We start from the raw sequence: 22,783 nt of genomic DNA, 5'->3' as shown, positions 1-22,783 counted from the left end.
AGTAGGTATGATCTAGTTATTTCTTTAACCATTACTTGAGTTATTTTGCTGTTCATTTAAATGTCCAGTGTGTTCTGCCTTCTCCCAGGTGGGACTCAGGCCTATGGCAGTGACTTCTATTAATTAATTTTACACTACATAAAAATAAATTTTATCCAGTGATTTTTTGGTTTCATTGAATACCCTTTTGGTTCATATATTATGAAATAAAGAGAAGTAGGTTGACATTATCTGTGTAAGTCAGTGCCATGTATAAATTGAATTTTACATAATCTATCTTATTGATTTCATGTATTAAGTAAATAGCCCTAATTACTTTGGGTTTCTCTTTATGGAAGACAGTGTGATTTTAACTAGGTCTCTCAGACAGAAATGTCTTTGTGGATGTTCTCATACAATTGGTAAATGTATTTGAATGCTGCTGAGTATTTGAACACTACAGCAGAAGACAATTACAGCTAGTAAGTCAGTATTGATTTTCTGCCATGGCTGTGTTAGCAGTCTCAGTTAATGATGATTGTTGATGATACAATTATGGTGTTGATTTAAAAGGTCAGGAATAAGTATATGTACCTGTGGGCTGGCCTAACTGCTGTAATCAAGGAGTTAAGACCATCTCTGGTTTTAAAAGCCTCATAAGGTTTTTTATGGCCACTCTAATAGCTAAAAGAGTAACTTTGGCCTAAGTGCTTGCTGTCCAATGCATCCTACTAATAGATGATCCTGGGCAATGGAATTCATTATTGTATTGACTTTAAACTTCATTGTAGCTTGGCTATTTACTGCAACCACAAGCACTCTGTCAGATGGCTTCTAGGAAGTCGTATCTCCTAGTCTGTGATCCAGAGTTGAGGAAAGACAGCAGCAGGAAGGCTGCTTCTCTGATTACATGACCTGAGGGACCACTGACAATGTTGTTGTGTGACTCCTATGGGAACTCTTACATAAACAGGAGATTAAGTTTACCATATTAAAATTTATGAGATTGAATTACAATCTATTGAGACTGGGTGAGAAAAAGTGAGAGAGTTTGTCTTATCTATATGATCAAGGAAATTACCTTTCCATCATCTCTTTTCCTGAAGGGACATCACTGGAGGTTTTCTTTCTCGTTTCTACACGAAACTGGAATGCCTGTCCCTCTCCCAGGGAATGGCAGCCTCTTGCCCCATCCCTCAGCCTGGAGGGACAGGATCAGGGTTTAAACACTGAGCTGTCTCTGACCTTTGCCACTAGCTTTTCTTTCTGAGAAACACAGGCCCTGCGACTGCTGCTGCCATGGCAGAGCACGAGGCTGCAGATCAAAGGGAGCAGAGCAATGCCTCGTGCTGATGGCCATGCTCAGCAGATTGGGAGAGTAGTTTGTGAATGAGTCGGGAAGGAAACTGTCTGCTCTCTTTATTTCCCCTGAAAAAACATACTTATAGTCACAGATAAAACAATATGTTATTTTTGTATCCAAGATGGGTGAATGGATGGTGGAATCCAAGGGCCGTCTTTAAATAATCGCAGTCCGTGTTTGGTTTGGAAGCTGTGCTTGCTGGGCTGTCTGAGGAGGAGAGGGGCTGCGGTTGTGGCCATGTCAGAGCAGGCTCTCTGCTTGCTCATGGCTGAGGGACTGAAGCAGCAGTGGCTCTGCAAGGAGCAAATGAGAACAGCAAATGGCTGCCAGAGCACCCAGCAGGTGAAGGGGACTGTGTCCCTAAAAACCCAGGGACACAAGCTGCTGAGCATGGGGGGAGCACAGGCTGTCTTGAGCAGCTCTCTGTCAAGGGGTCACCCAGTGGCACATTGCTGCCCTTCTTGCTGACTGCATTAATTGCCATGAAACCTTGTTCTGCTTCTCCTCCTGGGGACCCTCACAGTCCCTCTCAGCAGGAACCAGCAATACAGCTGGTTGCAGAGGAGCTGCACTAACTGAGCTGTTGGAGTGAGTCCAGAGGAGGGTCACAAAGATGATGAGAGGGCTGGAGCACCTCTCCTGTGCAGACAGGCTGAGAGAATTGAGATTGTTCAGCCTGGAGAAGAGAAGGCTCTGGGGAGACCTTATAGCAGCCTTCCAGTACCTGAGGGGGCCACAAGAAAGCTGGGAAAGAAGTTTTTACAAGGGCTTGTAGTAATAGGACAAGAGATAATGGTTTTAAATGAAAAGAGGAGATAATTAGGTTAGACATTAGGAAGAAATCCTTTAGAGTGAGGATGGTGAGACATTGGAACAAATTGCCCAGGGAAGTTGTGGAAGCCCCATCCCTGGAAGTGTTCAAGGCCAGCTTGGATGGGACTCTGAGCAACCTGGTCTAGTGAGAGGTGTCCCTGCCCAGGCAGAGGGGTTGGAACTACATGATCTTTAAGGTCCCTTCCAACCCTAATAATTCTATGATTCTATGAAGAAGATGTGTTGATGAAGGAAGCAGCATCTTTTACAGCCCATGCTCACTGAAATCCAGATGTATAACAAGAAAATGGATGGAGCAACATGCCCTGTCTTAAAACTGGTGCTTGATAACTTGACATGAACCCTACTGATGAAAAGGAAATAATCAGATTTACTAAGCATTCATGGAGCTATTCCAACAGTATGAAAATCAGAGAACGTCATTTAGGTTGGAAAGGACCTTTAGGATCATTGAGTTCAACCATTATCCTAACACTGCAAAGTCCACCACTAAACCATGTTCCTAAGCACCACATCCACTCTTCTTTCAAATACTTCCAGGGATGGTGACTCAACCACTTCCCTGAGCAGCCTGTTCCAGTGCCTGACAACCCTTTCAGTGAAGAAGTTTTTCCTAATGATATTTGCTTTTTAAATAGCTGTTTTTCTATCTACCTACCTTTCTGACTTTGTATCTCAAAAATCTGTTGTGCCTTTTGGATCACTCTGACTCTGAAGTCATCAGGAATGTTTCCAGGAAGTTTAACTAGTATTCCCTTGGCTACTGGAAAAGGTTCAGTCTGGGTTATGAGGGTGACTGTGACAGAAAAGGTAAACATCAGGGGACCCTTTTCACCTCAGAGAACCACCAAAGGAAGCTAGAAGGGAGTCCTGGAGGTCTCTTGCTCAACCTCCGCTCAAACCAGTATCATCACCAGCACTACATCCAGTCAGTGATGGCTTTGTCAAGCCAGGTCATGACAACCTCCAAAGATGGAAATTCCTGAGCATCTTTAAGTACTTGTCCCAGTGCTACACTGTCGTGATCGTGGCATCACACGGAATAAGCAGGATAGGTCACCCTGGTGTAGGGGTGAGGGACATTTTGAGTGCAGCAGAGTGGTGTTAGTGCCCCACGTATTTCTTTTTCCCTGGTTGACACCTGACAGAGAACTTCAGGGGCAGGAAGGGGGCTGCCACTTGCCACAGTGAGTCAGATGGGGCAGAGCTGCTTATAGGGAAAAGTCTGTCTAATGAGGTAGCTGGTGGTTAGAGGTCTGGGAAGGGCGGGGTGTGTAAGGGGGAGGCAGAAAACCTGGGGCTACCAGGAAGAGAGAGGGATTTGGTCCTGCTTACAGCCCCTCCAAACTCTGTTAATCCTAAATCTTCCTTTGGGTGTTCTTGCCTGTTCTACCTCAAATAAAACCTCTGCCTACCCAGCTGAGAGGCACTCAGCCAGCTCTGGCTGCAAGGTTTTTAGCAAGCCTAGGGATCTGGCATTTGACAACCCAGCCCATCCTTAGCTTGGAGAAGTGTTTTCTGGTTGCCTAAATTCACTCAGACATTTCCAAGACAGCACCTTCATGGCCCTTCACTAACTCCCAGGCAGCATACAGTAGCTGTTTGGAAATTGCTGCCTTCTACCCCTGGCCTGGCTGTGTCATGCCTTAGGGGTTTTCTGAGCCCTGCCATATGGAACAGCAGCAACAAATGAACTTTCAGCCCCTCCAGGTTTTGCTGAATAAATGTCAGAAGCTATTACTCGCCATCTGCATGGCTGCTGCTCAGAAGCAAGACAAGAGTATCCAAATGTAAAGGAAAGCCTGATGCCAGAGGATAGGCAAGCTGCGTTAGGGAGTATCATTTATGCCATCATTATTGTCTAAATCAAGCCTTTAAAGAATACCTATGAAAATTTAACACTCATGGCATTTTTGAGAAATAGATACTTTATATCTCTTTTTGCAGTTGCAGTCACGTTTTTCTTTAATGAGCTTTATTCTTGAAGCTTCAGAGTGAACATGCTGGAGCAACCTTCAATATAGAGCACAAACACAAATCTGATTATCACCTTTAGAGAGGGAAGATAGAATGTTAGGTAAGCCACAGCTACAGGAAGCAACTGAACCTCTGAACAAAGCTTTGTTATCTTGCCTAAAACCAAGCAACATATCCCTCTGGATTACCCGCTAAACCCACTGGTGAGACACTAATCATCCCTTTTCATGTGTCAGGAGTAACACTGAGCTGCCTGGGGTCTGAAACTGCTGCAAGTGCAGTTGACAAAACACTGTGAAATTAATTCAGAATTACTCCTCCTTGTCAGCTCGTTTTCTCTCTCTGGAGGGTGCATCAGAACAAGATGCAGAACGTTAAGGGTTGGGTTTTTTCTTATTATTTTTTTGTATTACATTTGCTACCAATCAGATGGAAAACATTTTGTGGGAAGTGTGGTATTTTGACACAATCTCAGAATTTGCAAAACAGATTGCTCTGAAACCATTTTACAAATCCCTAAGTAGCAGTCTGAAGTGCATTTTATTTTGGCTTTTTTGAAGACCTGCCAGTGGGCTCTAATGCTCTCCAGATTTTTAATGTTCATGTTTTCTTGCTGCTTCATATTCAGTCATTGTTGTTTTTTGTTTTGCCTTTCTGTGCTTAATCTGTTCCCTGGTTTGGAGAGCTCTCCCAGCTCCTTGCCAGCTGGGTTCTGTGGGGTGCTGCTGGGTTGTGTGGAGGAGAGGGTCTCTTGTCCCCTCAGGGAGCCTGTCCCTGTGCTGCTAGTGTAACCAGTGGGACACCTGAGAGCATAGAGCGTGCCAGGGTACCAGCAGGTTGGAGGGAGCACTGGATCCTGCACCTCAGGCTTCTGGCCACATTGCTTGCTGGGGATTAAGATCCACATCCCCATGCCAAGGCTTGCACAAGCTGAGCTCATAGGTGTCACACTGGGTCCACCCATGCCATGTGAAGAAGAGCTCATGAACTGCTGCCAGCTGCACCACGAACCTCCAAGGGAGTCCCCATCTTCTCCCCAGAGACGTTTTTGGTGAGGGCTGACAGGTTTCCTGCGCAGCTGGGATGGAGGTACAGGCTACAGGGCTCAGCCTTCAGCTGGGAAGAGGTTATTGGCCTGAGGCAAAGCACGTGCAGTGCCCAAGGAAAGGCACCAAACGCCCTGGATGAAAACCCAAGCAGCAGCACTGCTGCATGCCCTGGGTCACACCTGGATTCACCGGTGTCTACACCAGCACAAGCCCTCCCTGGAGCTTCTCCTGCGCTCAGCAGCAGCTCTCACACTTCAGCATTGCCCCAGGGAAGGGCCAGCAGACCCATCCCCTCCCTGCAGCCCCATCCTCTCCCAAGGCTGCTGGGAACTGAGCATTTCTGAGACCTCTGCTCCTGTCCTGCATGTGGGCTTGGCCAGATGGGGTTTGCTGTTGGGGTGGGGACAGGTGAAGCTGTATTAACATGCCTGCACACAATCTCACACAGAGAAAATCTGGCTAAAAATACTCTACATTTGAAGTGCCACCTCAAAAGGAAATGATTATCTGACTGGTCTTCCTCAACCTGGTTGACCTCACCTCCTGCAAGCCAAAGATTGATTTTTTACTGAAAAATGTTCAGATGGGTGGAATGCAATTTTGCTGTGTTCAATACGATGGCTTTACTGGGGAGAACATTTTTTTTTTCCAGGCTCTGTGAGCCAGTCCAAACAGAGATTAATGCCCCATTGAAAAGAAGCTGGACCTTCCTGGTATTTTATTTTAATGGCAAAGAAACCTGAGGTGCCCTTGTTTTGCAGGTCATTTTCTAAAATGTTTGCTGCTTTATTTTCCCAGGCACATCAGAGAGGTCAAACCTGGAGCTAATAACTCTGACCTGTACCTGTGTGGCTGCGACGCTCTTTTGGCTCCTGTTGACCCTCTTCATTCGCAAGCTGAAGAGGGTAAGAATGGATGGGGACCTCCCAACAGCATCTGCCTCTCCTTACCAGTCCTTTGCTCATGTTAGAAAATCCTTCCCAGACCACTGGGATTGCTGAGCCTACCAAAAAAAGATTTTATTCATTTATTGCTCAACTTTGTTCCCCATGTAATCACCAGCCTGCTGATGGGTGCCCAGGGAACCGTGACTTGCAAGGCTGAGCATAACTAAGCCCAGAATGAAAGCCTTGGTGGGGGGTAAGGCTCTGAGACTCACAAGCATTTGGGTGTCTGACTCACACCAAAGGCATCCTCATTCCCTTGAAACCTGTGGGAGTTTGGCATCTTAATGTCTTCAAAGATCTGAGTGAGTGGGAATGACAGAACTTCACAGAGGGTGCTGGGGTCTGGTTTGCACACAGTGTCAGGTATAATTACATCACTTGTAAAGTGATATTTCACTGAAGTAGTTGTGTTGATGCAGCCACTAGAGCAGATGATCCAGTATCAGCAGGGTAATGATAACTGCCCCTGCAGCTGACCGTCCTTGTTCAAGGCTGACTGTGATGGTTTAAAGCCTCTTTTGGTTGACAGCACCATGTCTGCCTTGCATGGTGTCTGCAAGTTAAGCCAGAGCAGTTCTCATAAAGCATACAGTTCTTCAGCAGTGCAGAAAGATCTCAGAGCAACTTGCAGGAGCAGATGGATTTAGGGAAGGGAGGTACCTGGGTAATGGGGTGCACTGCAGGACATGGGGTGAGGAATGGTTGCATGTCCCCTTCTCCCCCATCCCACACCACGGCTGAGCCCTGGCTGCCCTCCTTCACCCAGCCCCAGGGGTCCCGCAGCGCAGTGCCACGGGGATCAGCTCACAGCCACCACAGCTCCTCGTGTGTTTGTGTATGTGCCCATGTACTGTTGCCATGAGTAAAGGACAAGCAACATGATGGGGCTTAGTTCAACAGATTTTCCATAAATTCCAACTAATAGCCAAGAAATTAAAGCAAATTCTAGATGTTTTCTGCAGAAATATAAGTACTCCTCTGTCAAGAAAAGTCCAGTGGATTACAGTGGCAATCTACAGTGCTCTCTGAAGGAAAATATGTTTTAAACAGGTGGACTGCAGATAACTTTAAGTTCATCTTGACAGGCTGAGAGAGTTGGGGCTGTTCAGCTTGGAGAAGAGAAGGCTCCAAGGAGACCTTATAGCCTGGAAAAGAGAAGGCTTCAAGGAGTGGCCTTCCAGTGTCTGAAGGGAGCCTGCAGGAAAGCTGAGGAGGGACTTTTTTCCAGGGTGTGTAGTGATAGGACAAGGGGTAATGGTTTTAAACTGGAAAAGGGGAGATTTAGGTTAGATGTTAGGAAGAAATTATTTACTGTTAGGGTAGTGAGGCACTGGGACAAGTTGCCCAGGGAGTTAGTGGATGCTCCCTCCCCGGAGGTGTTCAAGTCCAGGTTGGTCAGGGCTTTGTGCAGCCTGGTCTAGTAGAAGGTGTCCCTGCTCTTGCAGGGGTGTTGTAACTAGATGATCTTCTGGGTCCCTTCCAACCCAATCCATTCTATGATTCTATGATTCTGTGATCTTTCTTTAAATTTCGCAGGTGAAGTGATAATCCATTTGCTCATTAAAAAGTGAACTTCCAGCAAATTCATTTGAAATTATATGTTTCAAATTACAAGTTTGAGCCTGGGTGTTTAGAAGTTCCTCCATTCTCAAATAATTTTAGTGAATTAGGCAGAAATGATACCGAAGAAATAAAAAATTCTGAAAATTTGTAAACAGTTTCCAAAATGTATAACATCTAAGTCTCCTGAGGACTAGTCTTGCACAACTTCTAACCACATACGAGCTATCTTTGTTGGGTATATGGAAAAAATAAACACTGGCAGTTGAACTCCATCTGTTGCAAATGGCCACTTCTTGCTTTGCACAATCGTGAAGGAAAGTTATTTTTATCAGCAATGTTTAGTCATTTGCTGAAAATATTTCCCTTGACCGTGCATACGGCCTGCGTCATAACACCATATGTTAATACAGATCCACATGGATTTTGTTGAAGAAACTGGTATGTCACATAAGAGGAAACTAGAGGACAGAGTTTCTTTTACATGAGAAGTCTTGCAATATTTAAAAAAGCCAAAGGGAGCTTAACCAAAGCGTCTATTGGACTGTAAAACACACATCCCTGTGGACAGAATTAACTTGATATCCTCAATCCAAACAGGAGGATGCTGACAGATACCCTTATCCTCTTTTACATTTTGCCATATTCTTTGTTTTCTAGCCTTATTCCTCTGAAATGAAGACCAACCACTATCTCTCTATCATAATGGACCCTGATGAAGTCCCCTTGGATGAGCAGTGTGAATGTCTGCCTTATGATGCCAGCAAGTGGGAGATTGCAAGGGAAAGGCTTAAACTAGGTAATACTGGAGTACTTCACATGGGATTTGCAGTGATTGAATGAGATGTAGTTGTACAGGTAAAGAGGAATTGGGTACTACACACTGCCAGGTTCAGTGTGAGCTCTTCCAAACCGAGTGCCCTGGTCTGTGACTAACCTATAACATTTAGCACTGACTGACTGTGTCTACCTGACTTGCAATATGTATCTTTTAGTCTAGGCAGGAAAACTAAAATACAGACAATAGTGCTGCACTCTGTTTTCTGCAGACTTACAACATAGAGGCAGGGCAACTGAAGGCTTCCCAAGCAAACCACTGACTTCAGTGCTTCTCTCTCTAGACCCATGACCCTGACCTTTGGCATTCACTGTAATTTTTTTCCCTTGTAACCTGGTTAAGTTCTCATCTGCCAAAAACACCTGTGCAGAAATGGATCCTCACACTCCACCTTGTACCCTTCCTTGTTTCTCCCTTTCCTCTTCTCTCCATCACACTCTCCCTGTGTTCCTTCTGTGCTGCCAATTTACAGACGTTCTTGTCAGTGCACCAGAAAGTGCAAGAATGGGACATGAGTCCACACATAAAAAAAGTAAACCTACAGAAACTTCAAACTTGCAGCTAGCTTCCCTACAGATGCCCCAGTGAAAGGCTTGAGTTTGGGAGCATTCTTTTCTTGCTTAGCCTAGCGTGTGCTTACGAGGAGAGCTGGAGGGTAGGGACCAGATTTTGAAGCTGAGGAATCTTTCCAGAAACCACACAGATTTTAACAAGAGGGTCAACATGAAAGTATCAGTGATAAACTCAGCCTGTTGCTATAGTGCTGTTTGTTCTTTCAGGCATGTGTTAAATTTGTCCTACAGCAAGGGTGAGAAAAATCCCTCCATTTTAGCTAGGAGCTGAACAGATTCCTTCTGTCTTCTGGGGATCAGGGACAGGCGGTGTTTAAGGATACACTTAGGATCACACTTAATTTGCCTGCTAGAAGTCACAAGGAGACTAGATGTGGATAAGCACGGCTGAGATATATTGCTAGTGATTTATAATTGTCATATACAATTCTGGGAATGCTGAAGCATAACCTTGTGCTGGAGTATGTTCAATCTTTGAATAGTTTTCTTACAATGACGGACCAAGAGCTTGATGTGCAGACAGCATGATCACTGGTTTATGTGATGGTTTTTTTGTGTGTAAATTCCATGGAGAGAATCAAGCAAAAATGGAATGTAAACACCAAGGAAAAGCCCACATCTTGCAGAGTTGGTGTTTGGAGTCCAGAGGTGAGGAATGATGACCAGAGAATGAGTTAAAAGCAGAAGAACTGGTGTAAACAAATAAGGAATGCTGACAATGAATGAGAACCAGATTCAGAGAAGCTGGATATGTGCAGTATGCTAGGTTAGCTCAGTGCAAGTCCTGCTTACATGGCAGTTGGCTCAGTCATTGAGTAACCTTGGCAGTCTCTGAGGATTAGTGTCTCACAAACACAAAATGTGCTTCTATGGTTTTTAGAAAATATTTTTACTTAGAAATGCAACCCCTTCCAGCATCAGATATGTCTGTTTTTCTCTTTCCACCTACTTAGCCTCCAGGATACATATTTATTGTGACTTTTGCAAATAAGTCCCTTCTTTCAGCCCACACCTACTCTGCTCTGTGTTCCTCCAAAACACACGCATACTGCCCACAGCTGTGATGCAATGCTTATACAACAGGACTCTCCTTTCATCTGTAAGAGCTACAGACCTTACAGAGAATTTCAAACAGGCACCACTGAAGTCAGGATAATTATCATTCAGTATGGATTAGTCTGACTAAGAGCAAACTCATCTTTTCATTAGGCAGAAAAATGCTGGTGCTGTAAATCACCATCAGCGTGCTGGGCATTACCAGTGCCATCCAGCACAGTGTGGGACTATCACGTATTTCTCACCTTACTCTGGGGCTTGACCCTCCTAATGTATGAGAGGTCAGACACTACTGATGCTGTGGTGCAGGACCCCCGAGGGAGTGTTGCCACATGGCTTGGGCACAGTGTCAAACACAGTGGTGGCAGATGGCTTCCTGAGGCCCACTCCCTCCTCTGCACTGCAAGCCCACGGCACTGGCACTCAGTGGGACACTTCTCCTTCACTTCCAGTGCTGTCCAACCTAACACACAGGAAAATATGAAGCCGTGTGTGGAGAAAACCCAGATGGCTCAAACTGTGGCAAAGGACCTGAGAAGTGAACACTCTGAGCCTCTGCCTTCCCACAGACATGGAGAGCAGTGTCTGCAGGAGCTTTTTCCTCATGCCTCAGTCCAGCAACTCACATGCTTGAAGGACCCTACTAAAATGGGATGAAAATTGAAACCTCCTGATCCAAAACTCCTTGACTGCAGAATATGTTCAGTTTAATGAGTTCTGAGTTTCCCCCAGGAAACCCAAGTCAAATGCAGAAAATCTAAGTAGAGCATTCTGCTTCCTTGGTCTGGATGTGAATGCTGCAACATTTCCTACCTGAGCATCACCCCAATTATGGCCAGCATAGCTACGTGAGGGCTGTGAGAAGCTGACTGCTCAGGTGGTTGGTCAACTTCATATTTCTGTTTAATTTCTCTGTTTTTAATTACTTCATGTATCAACATAAGGGGCTCTTTCAGGAACTATCTGTTAAGAGTCATAGACACAATCTACATACTAAGCTGTGAAGTTCAGCCTACATGCTGCAAAGCTAGAGCAGCCCTATTCTGTGCTAGCATTTAGCAAACAATAGCAGAGCAACAAAGACTAATACACCAAGTGATATTAGATTTTCCCATTAAATCACAATAGTTGTTTTGAAAAGGAAGTATTGTTTCCAGTGCTCATTCTCCTTTATGAAAGGTTAGCAGCTTTGTGAGGCTTTATGAGCTAACTGGTATGTTTTCCAAATGGTGACTAAGTAGGCTATCTTGGTGTGGGAAGTGAGTTAGCAGTGAAGGAAGCAGATAAAAACTATGGATTAAACAAAGGTATGATGGGTTTTATAGGACCTCAAACTGCAACTTCATCTTGTAGAGACCATGAAAAGTCAAAACAGCAAGAACTAAGAACATCAGTTCACCGAGAAAACTGAGACCTTAGTCTTCATGTTGCTTCTCTTATCCACCTGCTGAATGAAGAAGCTATTATGCAGTAGCTGAAATAGGTGACTAGATTTTTGAAGATACACACTGATTCACCTGCGTTTGTGTGTCAGATGCTAGGCCCTTCACAAACCAAGGCTCAGTCTGCTTATGCTTTTCAGCTATGTAGATTAAATGCTTCATGGTTTTCATTTGTGTAAAAAATGCAACATCTAAGGGGGCAATTAATTTCTCAAGTTCTTTTGGCTTAGCATATTCCACTCCATGTTTTCATTACTTTGATAATATATACTGTTTGTTTCTACTGACAGGAATACTGAGAATTACAGGTTAGAAATATGATACACATATAAAAGGTGGTATCTATTTCATTTAGAACTGACAGCAGCTCTTTTTCTCTGCTTGTGAATGTCTGTGTGGGATTAATCTGTCATTTAGACATCAGTAAGTTAGATGTCCAAGTGGGACCTAGTCAAACATATGTCCATCATAGGAAAAGGAAATTGTCCTATGCTTATGGCTACATCATATTTGGGTATCTGAGAATAAAATATATGGCCTATGTTATCCTTTGCTTTCATATTAAGAGCTCGCCTTTCTTACCCTGCTGCTGCTATCTTGATAGCCATTTAGATGCCTGGGTTCTGCTGGAGGTGAAGCACAATACAGTCTGAAAATTGTTACTTGGAAATAAAATGTGTTGCTAACTGATACACTGACAAGATCTCTCTGATCACAACTCTGCCAGCCCCTCGAGAAGGGCAGAGGCAGTCAGGCCTGTCCATGTGAGCACAGTGTCAAAGAGGTAGTCAATATTCCCTGCTTCAAACACTAAGAAATCATGAAGGATGCTGTGAAGATCATACAATTGGCATAAACAGTCATGACATCTAGAAAAGTTGTAACAGTACCCCTGCAGTCTTACCAGCTTCTGAACATGAATGAAAAAGACACTTGGCTTCTATTGCTGGAGAATTGTCTTGATGCTCACTGATTTATTTCAAGAACCTCTGGTTACTTCTCCTGTGGTCTGCTCAGTAGCAGCATGATGATAACATGGCACAAATGTCTGCCCTTGGGCACCTGGAAGCATCATACCTGCTGTGAGCAAACCCATCGTTTGTCACTCCAGGTCCCCTCTCACTGAATTGACACAGACCTCATTTTGCAAGGTCTCATTTGCACAGATTTTCAGCTTCTTACCACTCTATGATCCCAACCTACAAGGACTTGCTTGGGCAAGAGAAGCAGGGGGCTGTGCTTTTACTCCAGGGATTACAGTGCGAAGTTGCTACTGCCTCCCTGGAATGAAAATAATTTTAAGGCACCTTGTTTGAGAAGGAAGAATTTCATTTGTAAAAATTACCAAAGCCTGTCAAGCTGCATCTTAGTATGTACACGTTTAGGTGTGTTGCTGAGGAACTAAGCAGCAGTGTCATAGCCTGCTGCACTGTGAGGTGTGCTCAGGGAGAAGTGGAGCAAATCTTTCTCTGGCAGAGCTAGACTGAAAAAAAAAAAGGGTCAGAAGCCAGTGTACCTCCACTGAGTGGTTGCATTCATTTAGCATCATTTCCAGTCATATCATTTATTCCCTCTGATGACTCTGTCTTCTGATTGGTCTGCTTACTCTTAAAAAAACCCCAACAAACAAGCCAAAAAACAACAACAAAATAAACAACCCCAAAAAGCCTAAAAGACCTATATGTTGGAAATACACAAGTGAGATTCATTGAAAAGCATATTTTTTAATTAATTGTCTATTAAGTCATTTGCTGATGAGATTTATTTTTTTACCAGAATATATCTCTCCCATTTATTTTCTTTACAGGAAAGTCTCTTGGACATGGAGCTTTTGGAAAGGTGGTGCAAGCATCTGCTTTTGGAATTAAGAAATCACCAACATGCAGAATAGTTGCTGTGAAAATGCTGAAAGGTATCTTGCTGCAAAGCTGGGCTGGAAAAAATGATCCCTTATATAGTGTCCCACTTTTAATATGATTCTGTTGAAAGCAAGAGTGTGTGATGTTATACCCCCACCAGTAACACTCTGAAGCCTCCAAAAGATGTACATCAAGTTTCAGGTCCACCACAAGTGAAATGGCAGAACTATGAAATAAAAATTGCAATCACAGTAAAAAGGGTGCAAGTTGTCACATGATATAGACAAAAGTTTCAGATGCAGTGAGAACCTGATTGCCTAATTTTATTGAAGATCTGGATCCACTGCTTCAAATGCCAGCGGGAATGAAAGAGTCAGTTTTGTAGGATCAGAAGGGGCAGTTGGATTTCCCTACATAATACCATTATGCTAGACTGACCCTAGGCTGAACAATGTCAGTGAAATTTAGCTGAAGCATAAGGCATCCACCTCGACATGAAGATGCTCAGATGGAAGCTTTTATATTTCCCTTGGTCATTAGTTCTAAGAATTAATCATCTCATCATCAAAACCAGATGCCTTGTATCTACTTTGCATCTGACTGTGGCTTCTAATTCTAACCTTCTCCATTACATGATACAATGACTTTTCTTCATGAAGGCACTTTTCTTAAGCTAAACAGATTGAGCTGCTTAAATCTAGGAGTTGTGCAGATGTGTCCTCTCTGAAGCGCCTGCAGCCTCATTGCAGGGTGCTCGGGTTGCTGACACCCAGGCTGTGTAATGGATTTGCCAGTGCTCTTCATACACCAGCGCTCTTGCCAAAGTGAAATCATCTCCCGGATAATCACTGCCACTTTTCTCGTTGGAGCCAAAAGGACAAAGACCTTCATCAATTTGAAGAGGAGCTTGGGAAGTTAGCAAGCAGAATGATACTCGGATTCCTTAACCCAGAGTCCTGGTGGAATATCTTCTGATGTATTTAGCTTTCCCTTGTTTATGTATTTAAGGATCCTAGCAGGTTTTGGTTTGGTCTGGTTTTTTGCATTGCCCTGGGACCTTCTGCTGCCCTGCTTATCTTTTTTGAACCCAGAATCCTTTTCAGTGTCATTCTCTGCCAGAACACATCCGCTGTTCTGCCAGTAAGGCATGGATCCCTGATACTCTCAGTTGGCTCTGTTCAGGAGTAGTTTGAGTGCATCCCTCTTACCCAGTAGCTTCTAGCATCACAGCAGCCTGGAGGAGCATGTGTGATAGTCTCAGACCTACAGTTTGTCCCTGCAACACTCACATGAAATAGCTTCTGTTTCTTGCCAGCAATGACCTGGCAGCTGTACTCCATGTAGGGTGTGCCCCCTTGACATTGTTCTCGTCAGCCTTGTTCTGCAATATGTCAGGTGTTTCCACAGGGGGTGGTATGTGCTACTGGGATATCCAGGATCATCCCCAAGGAGCGAGTTTGCAGCTGAGAGGGTTACAAACCTTTCTCCCCTCTCTTGTTCCAGAAGCACAGAAATACCCTGTTGGACAATGCCAAATGAACAACTACCCTGCAGCAAGCATGTCTGGAGAATGGGAGGAAGCTAAAGCTTTGGTCCCTGTCCAGACCTTCAGCAGCAGTGGGCCAATAGCCATCTGTGTCACTGGTTGCAGTGGGATGGCCTGTCACCTGGGTCACCGCCTGACCCCTGGTTAACTGAGCTGTTTTGCCAACATGCAGACATATGTGCTGGCAGGGTGGACTGCCAGATTCAGCGTTTATTTACATACATCAACAGGCTTCTTGTGCCAGCCGGCACCATCAAGACACCAGGGATTGTTCCTGGAATTGATGGGAATGAACAGCAGCTACAAGAATTCCTCGTGGTGGGATTCATGTGTGTGTGTGCAGGGTAAATGCTTGTATCTGAGTTAGTTGCTCACATTTCCTTTTATTGTCAGTGGTGAGAAAAAACAGTTCATCCCATCCTAAGGCAGATCCCTGCATATGGGGAGCTGAGGGCTTGTTTAGTTCTGCTGACTATGAAGAGAGCCTGTGGAGACTAGATCCTCTGCAGGTATCTTCACTATGGACACCTGAAGTTTGGGGAGATCTGCCCCATTCTCTGTGACCTCACTAGATGATGCATGAACTTTGCAGTCATTCATGGGCTTTGTCCTCACACAGTTTCCATGAGGTGGAGGGGAAGTGTCACCACCTACAGAGATGAGTTGTGGGTCACTGGATAGATGACTAGTTTTGTGTGGGGCCACCAACAAAATCTGTTCCATTCAGAAGTTGAGACCAAGCCCTTCAAGGTCTAGCTCTAGATTCTTTCCACTGTACTCTTCTTCTTACTCCTGTTGTCATTAAGCTGAAAAAGTCCTTTTGGATCCACACAAAGCAGTAAGTTTTTTCTTGCTTTCTTACCAAAATAAAATTCTGCAGAAAAAAAAAAAATTGCTCAGACAATTAAAATAACGAAACATTTAATAGAATCTTTTGGGCTTAGCTGTGGGATTTCTAATCTCATTACTATGACCTGTTTTTGTTAATACTGATCAGAACTCGTAAAGGTGAGATGCAGTCACTTAACTTTAACCCGTTAGAATTTACTTCCTTGGTTTAGCTTAATACTTCAGGTTTCCTCTGTTATGAACAGAATCAGACAAGCATCATCAATGGGTGGTTCATCTCTTCCCTGTACAGATGGCTGAAGCTAACTGCTGCATCAGCTTCTGGAAATGCTTTGCTCTTGCCACTGACTCCTTGAGATGTTTATTAATTCAGGCTACTGCATAAACCTGAGATGGCTGAAATCAGGTCAGCTGAAACCTACTCTAGATAGAGTTAACTATAGTTTTGAATTCCCTTTTTATTTGTTCTTTCATTTTTGGCTGAAACGACAAAACTATTCATATGGAAAAAAAATGCTCTCAGTTCTAAATATAGCAGAATCTACTGGGAGGAAGTTGAGTGCCTAAGTCTTTTTATGGGTTTTATTGCAAATAAGAGGATGCTGAGCAGAGAGGAATAGACACAGAACATCAGCAGATGAAGGTACATCCAGTAATTAAGGTTATTTCCATGGAAAGTAACAAGAATTGGTAAAGTGCAGCAGCACCAGTTATTTGCCATTTTTCATTGATTTTATTTTGCATTTACAGAAGGGGCCACAGCAAGTGAGTACAAAGCACTGATGACTGAGCTGAAAATCCTGATCCACATTGGTCATCATCTTAATATTGTGAATTTGTTGGGAGCTTGCACGAAAAACGGAGGTAAGAAAAGCTGCACTGCACTGAAAATGGGTTTGGATCACCTCCCAGTGACAGTCAGTTGGTCATGTTGTGCTTTATCCAGAGGTCATGGTATTAACTTGAAACATTCAAGCTCATCCTGTGTCTGATGAAGAAAAGAAGAGAAAAAGAGATTTTTAGTCACTTAATGAAGTAATTAAACACTTTCTTTACTTAAACTCGCTTTTAGTATTAACATGACAAGTGTGAATTCAGGATCATGCCACTTGTTGTCCTTTATCTTACTCATTTCACTGCTCAAGCTCAAGTCAAACATAATCTGGAAAGGCTAGGAACAAGGGATATCAGCTGCTGGCCCTAAACAGTGAATTACAAGGCAACTGTTGTAAAATCCTTCATGATACTTCACTAAGAAAAGCAAAGCGTGTATGAGCTATCGTTTGTTTTAGGTCTATCACTTGTTGTAGTTCAACAAGTGTGTGTGGGCCGTGGGGCTCCAGTCTGAACACAGACTGCCCAAAGAGGAAACAGAGGGTCCCTCAGGACCCAGGTTCATGACCCAGCCTTCAAAAATTAGGCCCTTCCCTACTTTCCAGAAACAGTGTTGTTTTGCTAATATGCCCAGTGTCCTTCAAGCAGCCGTCTGCGTAGTTATTCTGGACTCGGGTTTTAGTTATGGGCATGAAAGACTATTCTTCTCAGAACTGATGCCACCTTGAATTCCTTTACACCACTCAAAATGCACTTTCCTTTTCCTCAGGGCCTCTGATGGTGATTGTTGAATACTGCAAGTATGGGAATTTATCAAACTACCTGAAAAGCAAGAGAAATTTTTTCTGCCCTAACAAGGTGAGGAGGCAGATGCCTCTGGTAGGGTTCCTCTTACCTAACCTAAGTGTCAGCAATGCAGATGTAAGCCTCCGAGCTAGTCTCCATAGACATTCTTCTACCAAAGGAGAGAAACAGGTTTTTGATGTAGTTCATCTGACCTATTCTAATATATGGGGGGGGATGTGTTGTGCCAACAAAGGATTCGTTTCTCTCCCTGACCATGCAAGGAGACTGCTGTGAGTAATTTAGATGGAGCCACCTACAGCAAAAGGAAGTGAATCCTATCCAAAGTGTCCCCACATGCTCTTGCCCTGCCGCTGACAGATCCATTCCTGCTGAGCTTGGGGTCACTTTGGAGGCTGGTGTCTATGAAACCAAAGGAAGTGGTTTGCCCACTGATTTCAGTACCGCTGGGAACACAACCGAGATAATACCATTTAAAGCTCATGTTCCAAGACATCCTAGTGTTTGGAGATTTGCAAGTAATCTTATTATTGTGTGAGGAGAAGGGCCATCAAGAGGAAAAGAGATTAGAGTCTTGTCCTTACATCCCACAGCCCTCTGAATCAAACTATGGAATGATTCTTGTTGCAAACCTGAACCCCAGTGAACCAACTGTATCCCTGCTTGTGCACTTTCAGCAAAATCCCCCAAAAGCTTAAAGGCTCTGAAGTGGGAATAGGAGCCTGGACCCAGAACAGCAGTCCCCAAGCCCCCAGCTCAGCTGTGCCAAAAGCTCATCTCAGGGTTTTCTCAGGAAGGCACACTCAGGAGGATGTCTCCCTCCAAAGGGCCTTGGCTGCATCTCTGTTCTGAAGACTGTCCATGTTTGACTTTGCATGAGACACAGCAGCACCTCCTCCAATGTCTGGTTGTTGGTTTTGGATGCTCAGCGGGCAGCATGTCTGTGCAGGGCCCACCCTGTGGGGATTCACTCACATCCCCCCTGGTGAGGAGCCTGCCCAGACTCAGTGCTCTGGCACCCTTGGGAAGGGCGCTGGGGCAGGAGGGAGGGAGAGAGCCTGGCTCTGCAGCAGCATGTACAGGGAAGAGGGACAGTCACAGGACAAGAAGAAAGGCAAGAGGGGGCTAGAGCATGGCCGGGCAGCTAGGCTGCTTTCCGATAGCAGTGAGAAAGCATTTTCCAACCAGTGTTGCATGTGTCACATTAAACTGTCATTGGCTGTAACATGAAAGCATTGGATGAAGGCACTGGGGAAGAGTGGCAGTCCCTTCCAACAGCAGCTGTATTTCAAACACAAAGTGCACTTGCTTCTGGTTGCAAGAGCTTACAGCCCCACACCAAGCACTGTGTAGGGCCATAGAGGTAGGTGCCTTAAGCATCCTGAGGCAAAAAGCTGGTGCTTTAGTTTGAGGGGGCTGGGACACCTACACTGTGGGCACATCCTTCTCAACTCATCCCACCAGGCTCCTTCTCCAGCTACCAGAGAGAAATAGGCCCTTTCAGATGTCCTATTTTGGGCTGAGGTGAGCCACAAGCTAGTGGACTTGTCCATCCATGGACCCCACAAATCCTCACCTCATCAGAGGCAGCCCCCACCCAAAAATGTGCTGGTGCCCCAAAAATGATGTGCTGGTACTCCCAAGCCACCACATTTCTAGGGTTGGCAGCCTTGGCAGAGTGCAGCTCCAACACCAGATCCCACTTGCTGTGGTGGTGCTGGACACCTGCACCCATGAGAGACATGACAGCATGTGCCGTGGACCAGCATTTTCTCCCAGTGAAAAGACAACAGAAGTCTGAGTTCCTCTGCTCCCTGGCTCCATCCCTCTTCTCCTCTGTTTGTTTGAAGGACTCCTTTCTGCAGGGAGAGCCTATGGATGAGAAAAAGGATATTGAGCTGGTGGAAAGCAAAAAAGAAAGACTTGCCAGTGTCACCAGTAGCGAGAGCTTCGCGAGCTCTGGGTTCCAGGAAGAGAAAAGTCTGAGTGATGTGGAGGAGGACGAGGAGGGTAGGTATTAATTCCTTCCTGTCCTTACACAGTCTGTGATATTTTTACAACATACTGTGCATCCCTGAAATTTTTTTCCTCATTTATCACCCTAATAAACATCCGTGGGAGACGCTCACAGGGTCATGTCCAGAGGGTAGAAGATTTAAAAAAAGATTATTTCCAGGGTTACTAAATCTGACAGGAAAATGTGTGATTGTTTCTTCTGACTGCTCCTTATCTTTGGGGAAAATGCAGCAGTGTCCAAAGCATGGGGTATAAAGCAAGCACTATTTTTGTTTCCAGTGACAGTGGGTTGACCTTCAAATATTACTCTACAAAGACTGACTCTGTGGGGGAGCAATAGGGTCAGTGAGGGGAGGGGGGTGAAGTACCTGCCTTGTGAGCAAGCTTTGTAACAAACTGTGTTCTTCACCTTTGTAGATGCTGATGAGCTTTATAAGTTGCCCCTCACTATGGAGGACCTGATCTCCTACAGCTTTCAGGTGGCCAGAGGCATGGAGTTTCTCTCCTCCAGAAAGGCGAGTTTTGTGCTGGGGATTTTTCCCTGCAGAAGGATGGGATTCAGAGGTGAAATCATGTCTACGTTTTAGTGACACCTTCCTTGGGAGAGCTCCCAAAGGAAGAGCTGTTTTCCTCTTGGCGTTATAAATATAATGGTATGTTTATCCAAGTCTCCATAGTCCATAAACACAGGATCATGGCTGAAGGTGGTGTGTCAAGCTCATTCATTCAGGGAAGATCTTTTGGGTGTGGTGGGGGTTTTTTGTTCATTTCAACATAAGTAGGTAGGGAGCGCCAAATGAATCAGCGTTTTCCCTGCAAACGTCAAAAAGCCTAAAAATGTATCACATTCTGGATTTGGGAAGTTTGAGGGATTTTAGGAATTGCCGGTGTTTACAGTAGCTTCATGTAAAGTGTAGTCACCTTGCCCCCCCAATATTAAATTGATGATGATGATGATGATGATGATGATAATGATAATAATAATTTTAAAAGGATATGGGAGACAGGAAATTTGTCTGCAGGATTAAGGAAATGCAGTTTGATTGTGAAACTGTTTATTATAGTGCATTCATCGTGACCTGGCAGCCAGAAACATCCTTTTATCTGAGAACAATGTCGTGAAGATCTGTGATTTTGGCCTCGCAAGAGATATTTATAAGAATCCTGATTATGTGAGAAAAGGAGATGTAAGTCAAGATGCTGTTTATTTACCCAAATGTTTATAACATATCATTTCAAACTGTCCACCAAAATGTTCTGGAGACATTCACATTTCCTGAACTTAAAAGTGTTCGAAAGCGATCACAGTTTTTATGTGAAGATGAGCTATCCGGACGCATCCTGGGTCTGGAAAGCATTTCTGTCCTCAGTTGTAGGGCTTGGACGTGCTAACAGTTTCACAGCTCTGCCCTGTCAACACTTCAGCTATTTTTTAGACATGTTTCTTGGCTGGCTCAGCATAACCCCCTTACTCAGTAAACTTCCTTCAAGGAACCCAGTCCCTCCAGAACAAGGTGCGTGTTGCCCCCGTGCACCCACCTCAGAGCCAAGCAGGGCTCATGGGGCCTCAAGGAGCTGAGCTGGACTCACTGCCTGCAGCACCTACTGTTTTTTTTTTGCTTCTGCTGCAAACAGGAGGCAGCAAGTCCCCAGCCAGGCCTGCTGTGAAGGCTGGGCAGCAAATTGCCTGTGCCTGGCAGATGCCGTGGGAATTTGGTGTGGGCATTGGGAGTTTCCTTCTGGAGGTCTCACCCACCTGCCAACTATTGCCTCACCCATAACTAGCATACAAGACTTACAGCAATATATATATAAGCTGGGAAACATTGTTCCCCTAACTTGGGTACTACTCATGAGAACCTAACAGGCTGTGCTGAGGGAGTTTCAAGGGCTGCTGACACAATCCTACAATTCAGACTCTGAAAATCTCCCCCAGAACATCTCTGATACCATCATGGAATGATTTGTGCTTGGATGCAAGGCTTTCTCCACTGACTCTAGGATGCCAGCAAGAGACCTCTGCTCTTGCATATCCCCCCATCCCTGTAAAGAAAGGTCTGGTCACTCTGGTCACAGATTGCCAGTGTCTGGTATTTTGTGCCACACACATTTTAAAAACAGGCATTTATTCCAACAATTTGTTAAGAAAGTGTCTGAATGAGTGTGGGTTTATCTTGACTGCCTGTAAGGAAATCCCACAGGTTCCTGTTTGAATGGTAATTATTTACATAACAATATATAGTTGATTCATCTATGATTAAATTCTTTTAGCCTTTGAAAATAATAGTCAGGTTTGTCCCTTTTGCTCCAGGCTCGACTTCCTCTCAAGTGGATGGCTCCAGAATCCATATTTGATAAAATCTACAATACAAAAAGTGACGTGTGGTCCTACGGGGTCTTGCTGTGGGAGATATTTTCCTTGGGTATGTTAACCCTGCAGCCCAGGAGCTGGACTTCAGCCTGGGGGAAAAACATCTATTACCTTCAATGAGCTTTTGCCAAGTCTTTAATAAGGAAAGACCTAAATCACACAGAGGTGGGGTGGGGTGTAGTGGGGAGAACTGTGTGTATCACACCCTTGTGAGCTTGAAGTTTTGGTGCGTTTGAGAGCAGTGAAAGCTGATTTGCCAGGCTGAAAGCCTTAATGGATAGCACAGTTACCAGAGAACTTTACCACCTATTTCTGCCATGGTCAAAACTTAAGCTTCTCTCTTTTCCCTGTAGAAACCCTCAGGAGAGATGCAGGGCAGCATGGCTGGAGTAGACATGGTGCTCAGTCTCTCTGATGGTGCAAACCAGGGAAATTTGACACATATCACAGTTTTTTAATTGAACGTGGAACCCTGTGGGATAACTCAGAGCTGTAGGCCTAAGCTGGCAGCTGCCAGGGACTGAGGCGTCTCCTCCTGTGTCACAGACAGCATCCTAGACACCGAGTGCTGTGGGCTGGGTGCTCCCTTTAAAGCTTCTGACTTCTCTTGTCTGAGCAGGGGAGCTGAACACACAGAGAGATCGTTGCATGTCTCAAACTGTGTCACCCCCCTTTCCAGCTTGAGAACAGGCATTCCACCCAGCCCAGGAGGGACCCAGCACCTCCCTTACCCTGGCTGCTGGACGCAGCAGGCAAACAAGCATCTGCACAGATGCCACTGGATGAACTAGAGCATGCAATCCAAAATTAAACCCAGTGAAGCTTTTTTTTTCCCCCCTCTTTCTTTCACGTGGAAAAGGCAGGATACAAGATGTACACTGAGTGGG

At 44.7% G+C, this 22,783-nt stretch overlaps 1 protein-coding gene across 1 annotated transcript in view; it reads left to right on the top strand.

Moving 5' to 3' along the window:
* The window catches only part of FLT1 (fms related receptor tyrosine kinase 1), a 108,820-nt gene that overhangs the window by 75,489 nt on the left and 10,548 nt on the right, over positions 1–22,783 (top strand). Inside the window, exons 16-24 of the mRNA XM_051615622.1 lie at positions 6,001–6,107; positions 8,370–8,508; positions 13,425–13,529; positions 16,622–16,735; positions 17,475–17,563; positions 19,360–19,519; positions 19,943–20,040; positions 20,590–20,712; positions 21,837–21,948. Of these exons, the coding sequence (XP_051471582.1) occupies positions 6,001–6,107; positions 8,370–8,508; positions 13,425–13,529; positions 16,622–16,735; positions 17,475–17,563; positions 19,360–19,519; positions 19,943–20,040; positions 20,590–20,712; positions 21,837–21,948 (1,047 nt within the window). The remainder of the gene's footprint in view (positions 1–6,000; positions 6,108–8,369; positions 8,509–13,424; positions 13,530–16,621; positions 16,736–17,474; positions 17,564–19,359; positions 19,520–19,942; positions 20,041–20,589; positions 20,713–21,836; positions 21,949–22,783) is intronic.

Source organism: Apus apus, chromosome 1, assembly GCF_020740795.1.
Source record: "Apus apus isolate bApuApu2 chromosome 1, bApuApu2.pri.cur, whole genome shotgun sequence".
Classification (NCBI taxonomy): domain Eukaryota; kingdom Metazoa; phylum Chordata; class Aves; order Apodiformes; family Apodidae; genus Apus; species Apus apus.
Note: the sequence above shows the minus strand (reverse complement) of the source record. Positions and strands in the feature narration are given on the sequence as shown.